General features: G+C 37.7%; 1 protein-coding gene across 1 annotated transcript in view; it reads left to right on the forward strand.

The window, feature by feature from the left end:
- Positions 1–418: 418 nt before the first annotated feature.
- The window catches only part of VSIG1 (V-set and immunoglobulin domain containing 1), a 38,359-nt gene continuing 26,139 nt past the window's right edge, over positions 419–12,638 (forward strand). The window contains exon 1 of the mRNA XM_004379836.1: positions 419–523. Within this exon, the coding sequence (XP_004379893.1) occupies positions 475–523 (49 nt within the window). The 5' untranslated portion in view covers positions 419–474. The remainder of the gene's footprint in view (positions 524–12,638) is intronic.

A 12,638-nucleotide genomic window follows, 5' to 3' on the forward strand; every position in this document is an offset into this window, starting at 1 on the left:
CTTATAGTACCAATTTACTAACCTAATTTGCAAAAGGAGCTTAGTGAATCAATACTGTAAGACTTCTCTGGAAATATTTCAAATTAATTAGCCTTGTCAGCTTTCATTTGCATAGATTGTCTTCTAAGTATGGCTTTTCCCCTCAAGCATAACTTTAATAGGATAGTTTTTAAACACTAAAACTTAGAGAATCTGTGTACAAAGAGTTTGAAGAATTTAAATACGTGGGTTTATTATTAACACAGTAGCAAATATATCAAGGATACACGCCCCAGGAAAAGCGTTTCAAAGAAACACAAATCTGCTCTGAGAAAGGTCTGTACCCAGTAAGTAGGCTCCCAGAGGCATGTTTGCTTGGTGATGCCCAGCAGATAAGCCTGGCAAACCTCGGTGTGATTGAAGAAGCCAGTTTGAGACTCAGCCTCGTCCAGGCAAGCTACTGGCACCTGGCTGCTCTCAACGAACCTCAACAAGATGGTGTTCGCATTTTGGAAGGTCTTCCTGATCCTAAACTGCCTTGCAGGTAAGGAAAGGATCTCCAAACCACCAAAGATAATTGGAAATGGAGTTTCCTTTTAAGCTGAAATTGCAAAATTTTCCATAGAATCTACCCCCCGCCATGTGCTTCAAAGGAATTATGACTAGCATGCTGAGTAAGAAGAATTTTCAGAACTCTTTCTGAGCAGATATCTGCCATGCTAATATGTTTTGGGAGGGCCAGTCCTTAACAGAATTGTTTTATATAGCTTCCGAATTAAAATTTTCTCAGAAAAATCAGTCTCTACTTAGTCTGAAAGAAAAACAGATGAATTTACTCAAAAACTGAAGTTTGTGCTAAGGATATATTTTTATTTTATTTTACTTTAGTATTTCCTTTAATCTCACCGTGATTGATTTGCTTTGCTTCAGCAGACAGAGCCAGGGTTGGAGAGCCTGCGTTGCTTATACATGGGAAAAAAGAAGAGATTTACGGAATTGCTTTACTATCTAAAGAAGTCCTGGTGGCTCAGTGGTTAAGTGCTTGGCTGCTAACAAAAGGGTCAGTGGTTTGAACCCACCAGCCGTCCACAGGAGAAAGATGTGGCAGGCTGCTTCTGTAAAGATTACCCAAAAAAACCAAACCCACTGCCACTGAGTCAATTCTGACTCATAGCAACCCTATAGGACAGAGGATACTTGAACTACCCCATAGGGTTTCCAAGGCTGTAAATCTTTATGGAAGCAGACTGCCACGTCTTTCTCCCACAGAGCGGCTGGTGGCTTCGAACCTCCAACCTTTTGGCTACTGGCTGAGTGCTTTAACCACTGCGCCACCAGGGCCTTGGAAACACTATGGGGCAGCTCTACTCTGTCCTATAGGGTCACTATGAGTCGGAATGGACTCAGTGACAATGGGTTAAGTTTGGGGTTTGGTTTACTGTCTAACTTTTTAGGGAGTTTCCATTGTCTAAATATAGGACTGTATTTTGGAAAATTTATGAGTGATTTATCGTTGTGCATAATATGGGTGTTTTTAGGAATTTGAGCAGAACAAAATCATTTTAGAGTCAAATTCCTCAGGTTGCTTAGACACAGGAGAGATCACTAATTCAGAAAATCTCTTGGCTAGTCTTTCAAATACTAGATACATTTTGAATCTGTTCTTATGATATATTATATCCATGGTAGATAGAATAATATTATTTATCAAAAAAGAAGATTTTTTTGCCATCAGTAATACTAAGCACTCAATATAATGATGCTTACAAAGCATATTTAATGACAGGAAAATGTTAAGGATAAAATATTGAACAGTGAAAGCAGGATACAATAAATAGGATAATTCCAATTTTATAAACCATTACACACACATACACACACACACACACACACACACACACACACACACACCCACCAAGAATAAATTACTAGGTTATATACCAAAACTCTAATGGCAGTTACCTCTGGGTTATGGAATTATAGATGATTTTGATTTTATTACCTGGCTTTTCCATATTTTTTGAGTTTTCTACAAAGAACATTGTACTATTTTTTTATAATAAGAAAAAAGGTTACTTTTCAAAACTATATGGTGGTTAGTAATACTTCTGTAAATGTTCATTACCAAATGTTTACAGATGTGTGTTGTAGGGAGTCAAACATCACCAGAGGGCAATACTACATTTATCCAGTGACCTAACTAGGCCTTAGAGCTGGAAAAAGCCGCCTTTCTCAGGTGTTTCCATCCTGGAAACATGTTAGTATTTTCCATTTCCTCCAAGAATATTCATTTTAAACCTCAACTTTAGAAAGTGAAAGTCTTTGTCATTTCTTAAAGGGCTTCCAGTCATTAGCTAATTGGGCCGACCCCTGAGCCTTCCCAACCCTCTGAAACCACTCCTGTAGTCAACAGCCACTTCCTTATGTGAGAACTTACCCTGGTCTATAAACCCAGTTTTGGAACAGTTGGCAAGAATGGTTTTTACTGTGTTATATGTTTTGTATATATATATATATATGTATGATTTTTTACTGATTATAAATGTATGTATGGTTATTGTAGAAAGTTTGGAAAATATGTAAATGTATAAAAAAGAATCACCAGAGATTTGGGTGAATTCCTTGGCATTTTTTCCTTTGCAAATGTATCTATTACATTGCAAAATTGAATTTCTACCTTGTATATGATGTTTTAGCCTTTCAAAAATTATTTAACATAATGTCATAATCCCATTTGATTGTGACTTTTAGAACAAGGCCCACTCAGAGTGATCAATAAATACTTCAGAGCCTTTTTGCTTTAATTACTGGATTACTTTTTGTTGATGTATAGTGTATACTATTTTATCTATACATGTTGATCTAGCTGCCCAAAGCAAAATATGGCAGTGTCACTCTGGTAGATGGAATGGAAATATGGTATAAATACATTGTCATTTGTTGTGCTTTCATACATATGGAACTCCGAGAAAGGACAATTTCAGTAATCTCCACCTGGCATTAGCCGTGTCCCTCATTGGCTTTTCTACTAAGTTTATGACCAATCGTTTAGTTTAAATAGTAAAGAATGTCTGCCTTGAACATTATGCTCTTTTAAGAACTATCTATATGGGATCAAATGGACAACAGTAACTTGAAAGATCAGATAGGAACCTTAGGGGGCAGTGAGTTTATGTTACTGCAGGAAGAACAACTCAGAAAAGGAGGGTGAGAATGGTTGCACAACTCAAAGAATGTAATCAATGTCACTGAACTGTACATGTAGAAACTCCTGAATGGGTGTATGTTCAACATTAGCGGTATCCATCAGCTGATCCAGCAAACTCCTGCTCCTGCTCAACCAGGTGTAGAAAAAGGTTTCCAAAGCCTGGTTTAATGCAATATTGCTACGGTATCTTCAGTTGATATCATTTTCTCTAGTAATCTACTTATCTTATCACTGTGACTTAGGTATGGACGTGGCTTCCTGGCATTACCAGTGTCCATCAGTTGATCCAGATAGGGCTCTGGGGCAAATGATAATGTTTCTATCATTGTGCAATTTGATGTGCTCCCTGGACTTGTTTCCTGGCCAAAGAGAATGTAACTTTTTGGTGTCAAGCATGGTGCCTGCACGTAGTAGACACTTCATAAATGTTTGTTGAAAGAATGAATGATCGTCCCCAAACCCAATAACCCAGAAATGGTTTTCATATATATATTTAAAATCAATTTTCTATAGAACTAAGTAGGATGGATTTTATTTTAATCAAAATCTTTCCAATGACTTCTTAGGAAGTCTTAGGTTAAATTCTAATTCAGGAAAATGAATTTTAATAAAATTTCTTCTACAAAATGTTCATGCATATTGTTTTAGGTACTTGTAATATATATATACCTGTTGGAAACAGATGTCAATGTTGTTTTCATTTTCTGGAGGTAAATGTTATGCATTTTAAAGTAGTTAGATATTTGGACTTAGGTTTTGCAGTCAAATCCAAAAAAGTAAATATCATTTGGTTATATTATTTCCTATCTCAAAAATGAAATGAATATGTGAGATCGCTGGAAATCAAATCACCTCAAATACATCAGGTTAAATATCGCTATTTGGGGGATATTTTTTGCTGTAGTGTATTAAGAGAATAATAATTCCCTTATAAGCAAAGTGCCTGGTACATTGTAGGCATTAAATAAATGAATGAACAATCATTACCAATGCACGAGACATGTAAACATCTTTTTTAAAATGTTTATTATAATCAATGTGTATACCTTGGATCATTTTCCTTTAACAATAAGCACTAATTTTTAAAAGCAGCCACGCATACTCCAATTACACATGCATTTTTGTTGTTTTGTTTTGTTTTTTTAACTTAGGCAGGCCATTGAGGGAAATTGCAATCCTAGATTTTGTTTGAATCAGGTTCTAATCTTTCTTTTCTATTTATTCACAGTCATGTTAATTTAGAGATTTTTCTGACTTTTTTCAATATTTAAATATTTTCTCAATTTAGAATGAATTAATACAAAAGAAGGAAACTGTTCTTCATGACACTCATAGAAGCATCTTCCGTTTAGGTCTACATTTGCATTGTCTGCCAACCACATGTGACTATCTGAATTTAAATCAATTAAAATAAAAAATTCAGTTCTTCTAATAGGAACCCTCACCCATTGCTGGTGGGATGGTAAAATAGCACAGCCATTGTGGAAAAACAGTTTGTCAGTTTCTCAAAAAGTTAAACATAGGATTACCATAGGATCCAACAATTCCACTTCTAGATACATACTCAAAAGAACTGAAAGCAGGAACTCAGAAACCCGTATACCAATGTTTATTGCCGCACTATTCACGACAGCCAAAAGATGGAGACAATCCAAGTGTTTATCAAGAGATGAATGAATAAACAAAATGTCGTATATACACACACTGGAACATCATTCAGCTGTAAAGAGAAATGAAGTTCTGGCACATGCTACAACATGGAAGAACTTTGAAAACATTATGCTGAGTGAAATAAGTCAGTTACAAAAGGACAAATATTGTATGATCCCACCTATATGAAGTATCTAGAATAGGCCAAGTGTTTAGAGACCAAAGTGGTCACTAGGGGCGGGCAGGAGGTAAGGCGAAAGGGGGACTCATTGCTTAGGGGACACTGAGGTTCTGTTAAGGGTGATGGAAAAATTTGGAAAGGAATAATGATGATGGTTTCACAACATGATGAGCACATATAATGTCACTGAATTCTACGTGTGAAGAATTTTGAAATAGCAAATTTGTTGTTACATATATATTTACCACAATAAAAAAATTCAGTTCTCCAGTTACACTAACCACCTTTCAAGTGCTCAACATCCAAATGTGGGTAGTGGCTACCAAATGGACAGTGCCGAGATAAAACATTTCCATGGTTGTAGAATGTTCTGTTAGATAGTGCTGGGCTAGAGGATGATCTTAGAGGTTTAAATAATGTGCACTAATTGAAAGATGTGACATTTAAAAAATATATTTTATTGTGTTTTAGGTGAAACTTTACAGAGCAAATTAGTTTCCCATTCAACAAATTGTACACAAAGCAATCCAGGACATTGGTTGCAATCTCCACACTGTGTCAACGTTCTCCCTGTTTCTGCCCTGGATTCACTGTTTCCTTTGGTCTGGTTTTCCTACCCCTTCCTGCCTTCTCATCTATGCTTTTGGGAAAATGTTGCCCTTTTGGTCTCGTATGATTGTTTGTTCCACGGAGCACGTTCTTTTCCGGTGTTATTGTTTATTTTATAGGCCTGTCTATTGCTTGGCTGGAAGGTGGTTTCCTGGAATGGCTGCAGTTCCAAGTCAGAGGGGTGTCGTAGGACCATAGTCTCAGGAGTTCCTCCAGTCTCTATCAGGCCAGTAAATCTGGTCTTTTTTTATTAATTTGATTTTTTGTTCTACATTTTTCTCCCACTCTGTCTGTGACTCTCTATTGTGATCCAGGTCAGAGTGGTCAGTAAGATGTGATATTTTTTTACAAGTTCATTTGGAAAGATGTAACTCTTAGCTCTGAAGTAGACTGCCATTATATTAGTGGTGGACAATTTCTGAAAACCTACCTTTTCTTCAGAATTTAAGGATTGATTAAGGATTCTTTCTTCAGAATTGGTAAACCGAGGAATAAAATGGTCTGGAGATTTTGCTTTGCCAGTTGTTACCTATTTATAGGACAATGTGTAGTATACTTAAAAATATATTCTCACTTTGAAATTTGAGATTAAAATCCTAATTCTGAGGTGATATTATTGGGATTTTGCAGATCTCAAATTTGTTATGCATTTGTATGTCTTCTATTAAAAAAAAAAGTTGAAAATGTTTAAATCAGGTTTACGGTTCCCAAATCCTTGATTTGTATTTGCCTTTATTCTGTCTATTCTGGTCTGTGCTGCAAGTGACTTCCTGCTACATTGATATGGTAGGCAGGGATCATGTCTGCCTTGTTCATTATTGTTTCCCCATGCTTAGCACTATTTCTGGCACAAAATAGGTGCTCAACAAATATTTGTTGCTAGGCACCATGGCTTTGTCCATGGCTTACTTTGTGTGAGAACTGTACTTACTCTCCTTTCAAGCACTTTTGCTGAGAGTGGCCCTCAAAGACTTTGCCTTACCTGATCATAAGTTCCCATCATTAGCCAGTCCCATAACAGTTATTGAGACCCAAACTAGAGAACAAAAATAATTGTCAAATAATACCTCCCAAATCTCTGGTTTTAGGGGAAAGCTTTAATGGCTACCAAATATCCAATTCTATCTTTTGTATCTTGAATACCTTCAAGACATTTGTAAGTCATCATTTCAGCCAGAGTTGTGGCTAACTCCCGAGACAAATGAGATGGGCAGGAGGGGGCCACTTAGCTTTCTCCAATGAAATTTTAATTGCAAAGAGTAGCTACTTTCTGAAGGCCAGTTTTCTCTTTTTGGGGAGGCTTTATGGGAAGTGAGAAAGCATGGGAAGGAGAACATTGGGAAGAGGAAAATGGCATGGAATTAAAGGGGCTGCATTTGTGTCTACCCTAAATCACTTCTCTCAGCTCAGCAGGACATCGGTTTCCAGGTAAATGGCCAGCTTCTGGCAGGGAAACAGGTAGACCAGGTGTCCTAGCTGTGACAGAGACCACAGCTATTGAATCCAGGAAACCAGAGATAATCATTCAAAGATTTGCTTTTTCTTTTAATTTTTCAAAAGGTTTGCCAGTCCACTAAGTTCCTTTTGCCTGACCGCTGTCATTAAGTAAGAAAAATAAATAAATCTTAGGATATGCAAAATCGGGAAGGGGGACAGGGATTTGTCTTTTTGTACTATGTCCTCTAGTCCTCCCAAGATCTCTTTGTCCTCATCCCACCCCTACCCTCTACTGTAGCCCTGCAGGCAGCTAAGGCTCTCACTCCAGCTTCTCTGCAGCATACACAGCATCTTTTTTTTTTTTTTTTGGTGAAAATATACACGGCCAAAGTTACACCATTTCAACAATTTCTACATGTACAATTGAGTGACATTAGTTGCATCCTTCAAGTTGTGCTACCATTCTTACTATTCTTTTCCAAATTATTCTACCACCATTATCTTAAACTCACTGTCTCCTAAGCTTCCCAACCAACCTTTCAAGTTGCCATTGTCAATTTAATCTCACATAGATAATTCTTTTTTTTCTTCTAAATTTTATTATTTTGTAGTTGTTGAGAATATACACAGCAAAACATACACCAATCCAACAATTTCTACATGTACCATTCAGTGACACTGATTACATTCTTTGAGTTGTGCAACCATTCTCACCCTTCTTTTCTGAGTTGTTCCTCCCTCATTAACATAAACTCACTTCCCCCTAAGGTTTTTATCTAATCTTTTGAGTTGCTATTGTCAATTTGATCTCATATAGATAGTTCTTAAAAGAGCTTAATGCTCAAGGCCAACCTTTTTTACTAGCTAAGCTAAACTATTTTTAGTTTTAAGATAACTTCAGGGGATATTTTCAGTTTAAGTTTTAAAGATTATCTCAGGGCAATAGGTTCAGGAGTTCATCCACCATCCATGGCTCCAGAAAGTCTAGAGTCCATGAGAACTTGAAATTCTGTTCTACATTTCCCCCTTTTGATCAGGATTCTTCTGTAGAATCTTTGATCAAAATGTTCAATAATGGTAGCCGGGCACCATACAGTTCTTCTGGTCTCATGGCAAAGGAGGCAGTTGTTCATGAAGGCGATTAGCCACACATTCCATATCCTCCTCCTATTCCTGACTCTTCTTCTTCCTCTGTTGCTCCAGGTGAATAGAGACCAATTGTGGTGCCTTGGATGGCCGCTTGCAAGCTTTTAAGGCCCCACACAATACACAATGAATGAGGAGGTAGAATAGAAGCACTAAAAACGGTATTAGGCCAATTAATTGGGATGTCCCATGAAACCATGTCCCTAAACCTCCAAACAAAGGAACCAAATCCCATGAGGTGTTTAGCATCTATTTTTTTTAAATTTTATTTTACTTTTTGTTGTTGTTATTGAGAATATACACAGCAGAATATATATCAATTTAACAATTTCTACATGTACATTTCAGTGACATTAATTATATTCTTCGAGTTGTGCAACCATTCTCATCCTCCTTTCCCTAGTTGTTCCTCCCTCATTAACATAAACTCACTGCCCCCTAAGTTTTCTATCTAATCTTTCAAGTTGCTGTTGTCCATTTGATCCCAGTTCTTAAAAGAGCACAATGCTCAAGGGTAGCATTTTTTACTAGTTAAGCTAGTCTGTTGTTTGGTTTAAAGAAGACCTCGGTATATTTTTTGATTTAAAGTTTAGGCTCATTCCTCCACCAGATTAAACGACAGTCCCTCTGACAACACCGGGTGAGCCTAACACCACTGGCATGGGAAATTTATCAGAAGCCCCAACCACAATAGCAAACAAAGGAAGCACCCCCCTTCCCTGCTGAGCATAAGACTCCCTTCTTTCTCAAGATGGGAAGGTGGATAAGATAAGAGAGATGCAACCAGAGTACTGTACTTTTATGCAAATAACAGTTCTAAGTTATTTTGCCAATTGCACCATCCTCCCTCCCAGGAGTTATTTTCATAAGCACGCTGTGCTAATTTTTTTTACATGTTGTTGTAAAAGATTAGCATAGCATGCTTTAGAAAATATGTGGGGTGGGGAGAGGAGAGCTCAGTTGGCAAAAAAAAAAAAAAGGTAGAACATGCACGTTATTACAGTAAGTGGCCCAGTTTGGAAAATCTCTTTGTCTCTGAAGTCCTGATACACTCCTCTTTTGTGCAGAGACTTCGGGGCAGCCAGGGGCACAGTAGGAGTATTTTACTGTTGTGGATTGAATTGTGCTCCCCAAAAAGATGTGTTGGAGGTCCTAGCCCCCATGCCTGTGAATGTGACTCTGTTTGGAAATAGGGCTTTTCTTTTTTTTGTTAGTGAGATCATTCCAGAGTAGTGTGGGTCCTAAACTTAAACCTTTCTGAGTGGTGTCTTATAAAAAGAGCAAAATAGACACAGAGAAACACACAGGTAGAAGAAACCATGTGAAGAACCACCTACAAGCCAAGAAATGCCAAGGAATACCCAGGGCTACTGTCTTAGGCTGGGTTCTCTAGAGAAGCAAAACCAGTAAAGCGTTTACATATACATATAGAGAGATTTATATCAAGGAAATGGCTCACGTGGTTGTAGAGGCTGTAAAGTCACAGGTCTGTGGGTCAGGATGGAGGCTTCTTCTGACTCATGTAAACACAGGTCCTGGCTCACAGGCTGCAGAAACCAACGAACCCCAAGATCAGCAGGCAAAACAGCAGGTAAGCTGCTAGTTCAAGTCCCACGAACTGGAGGTCAGATGAACAGGAGCCAACTGCAGGATCCAGAGCAAGTAAAAGCCCATGAGCCCTGCTATGAAAATCCACCTACATTGGATGCAGGCCCACCCACAAGGAAATTCCCTTTCAGCTGATTGGCTGCTCACAGCAGATCCCATCATGGAGGTGATCACACTACATCAGATCTCATCATGGAGGTGATTACATCATTATATGACTGCCGAACTACATCACAACTGCCAAACCACTGAAAATCACGGCCCAGCCAAGTTGACACACAACCTTAGCTATCACAGCTACTGACAAGGAAGGACTCTCCCCGTCTTAGTTTCTTAGTGCTGTTATAACGGGAGGGAAAATAAAACCTCACCAGAAGCACATTTAATGTCCACATTTCTGACAACATTCTGTTGCTGGTGTCATATGTATTCTCTAAGACTATACAGACTTTCTCTATAGCTCTCCTCACTTCCTTCTGAGCCCTCACCAGAACTGCCTTTGACACCCATAGTTCTACCAATAGTCTCTTCAAGGCAATCTAGGCTTTTACTATTAGGCACCTTAAACCTCTTCCAGCCTCTACCCATTATCCAATTCCAAAACCAATTCCACATTTTAGGTATTTGTTAGAGCAGCACCTCCACTTCTCAGTACCAAATTCTGTCTAAGTTATCTAGTGCTGCTATAACAGAAATACCACAAGTGGGTGGCTTAAACAAACACAAATTTATTTTCTTATAGTTTAGGAGGCAAGAAGTCCAAATTAAAAGGGCCGACTCGGGGAAGGCTTTCTCTTTCCGTCGACTCCGGCGGAAGGTCTTTGCCTCTTTTCATCTTCTATCCCTTGGTTGCTTGATGATCTTCATGTGGTGTGTATTTTCCCCTCTGTGCTTCCTTCTCTGTGCCTAATCTGCTCTTTTCATGCTTCAGAAGTGAATGGTTTAAGACACACCCTACACCGATAATGGTCTCATTAACATAACAAAGAAAATCCTATTCCCAAATGGGATTACATCCACAGATATAGGGGTTTAGGATTTACAACACATCTATTTGGGGGACACAGTTAAATCCATAACACTCTCCTAGAACCAATGCCCTAATTTGGACTTCTAGCCTCCAAAACTGTAATACAATGAATTTCTGTTCTTTAAAGTCGCCCACTTTGTGGTATTTTGTTACAGCAGCACTAGGTACTAAGACACCTGCCATACCCACTGGAAGTACCAGTGACACCAGATAAACCAAACAGACCAAAACAATACCACAAAGGCTCTGAAAATTAAACTGCCATTGGAATCACGGCTCACAAAAGTAGCACAAGACCTGTGTGCTAAACATAAACAGGGTGACTGTTCGCTAAAATAAAATATTTAAATAGGAGTTTCCTAACATAACATACAAAATGTTCAATCAAAAATCACCTGTCATCCCCCAGACATCTTTTAAACTCAGTACTGAAGTCACTCCAGAGGTTCACCCTTCAGCCAAAGGTTAGACAGGCCCATAAAACAAACAATAATACACATAGCTCAACCATGTATACGAGACCAGATGGGCACACCGGCCCATGGACAAGGACAGGAAGGCAGGAGGGAACAAGAAAGATGGACGAATGCAAATGGGGAACCGAAGGTTGAGAAGGGGAGAGTGTTAACATGTTGCGGGGTTGGCAACCAATGCCACAAAACAATATGTGTATTAATTGTTTAATGAGAAACTAATTTGCTCTGTAAACCTTCATTTAAACACAATTAAAAAAAAAACCTGTCACACCAAGAACCACGAAAACCATAACTTGAATGATAAAAGATAATCAACTGGTTCCAACACTGAGATGAATCAAATGTTAGAATTACCTGGAAATGATTTAAAAGCAGTTGTTATAAAAGTTCTTCAACAATCTATTATAAGTGTTCTGAAAACAAGTGAAAAAATAGAAAATCTCAGCAAAGAAAAAGAAATTATAAAAAAAATAACTGAATGGAAATTATAGAACTGAGAAATATAATAACAGAAATAAAAACTCTCTGAAGAGCTCAATAGTACAGTGGAGATGACAGAATAGAATCAGTGAACTTGAGGACAGATTAATAGATTTTACCCAGTCTGACCAACAGAGAGAAAATAAACTGAAAAAATTTTAACAGAGACTCAGGGACCTGTGGGACAATAACAAAAGATTCAACGTTTGTATCATTGGAGTCCCAGAAGACAGGTAGAAAGAGAGTGAGTCTCAAAAAGTATTTGAAGAAATAATAGTTTAAAACTTTCTAAATTTGGTATAAGACCTAAACGTACAGATTCAGTAAGTGGAGTGAACCTCAAACAGGATAAACCCAAATAAATCCATGCCAAGACACATCATAATTTAACTCTTAAAATTAAATACAATGAAAACAATTTTTAAAACAGTCAGTAATAACCAATGCACTGCCTATACGGGAACTCCAATTCGAATGACAGCTGATTTTTCATCTGAAATCATAGAGGCCAGAAAGAAATACTACATCATTTATCAAGTGCTGAAAGAAAAGAACAGTCAATTGTGAATTTTACATCTGGAAAAACTATCCTTCAGGAATAAAGGGAAAATAATGACATTCTCAGACAAAAGAAAACAAAAAGAATTTGTTCCTAGCAGACCTACCCTTAAAGAATGGCTAAAGGAAGTTTTTCAAACAGAAAGTAAATCCTGAAGAAGAAAGAATCTTGGAGCATCAAGAAAGAAGCAACAATGGGAAGAACAGAAATATGAGTACCTATAATAGAGTATCCTTTAACTCAAGAGTTTTTTTTTTTTTTTTTTTTTTTTTTTT

Source organism: Trichechus manatus, unplaced genomic scaffold (assembly GCF_000243295.1).
Source record: "Trichechus manatus latirostris isolate Lorelei unplaced genomic scaffold, TriManLat1.0 scaffold00068, whole genome shotgun sequence".
Classification (NCBI taxonomy): Eukaryota; Metazoa; Chordata; class Mammalia; order Sirenia; family Trichechidae; genus Trichechus; species Trichechus manatus.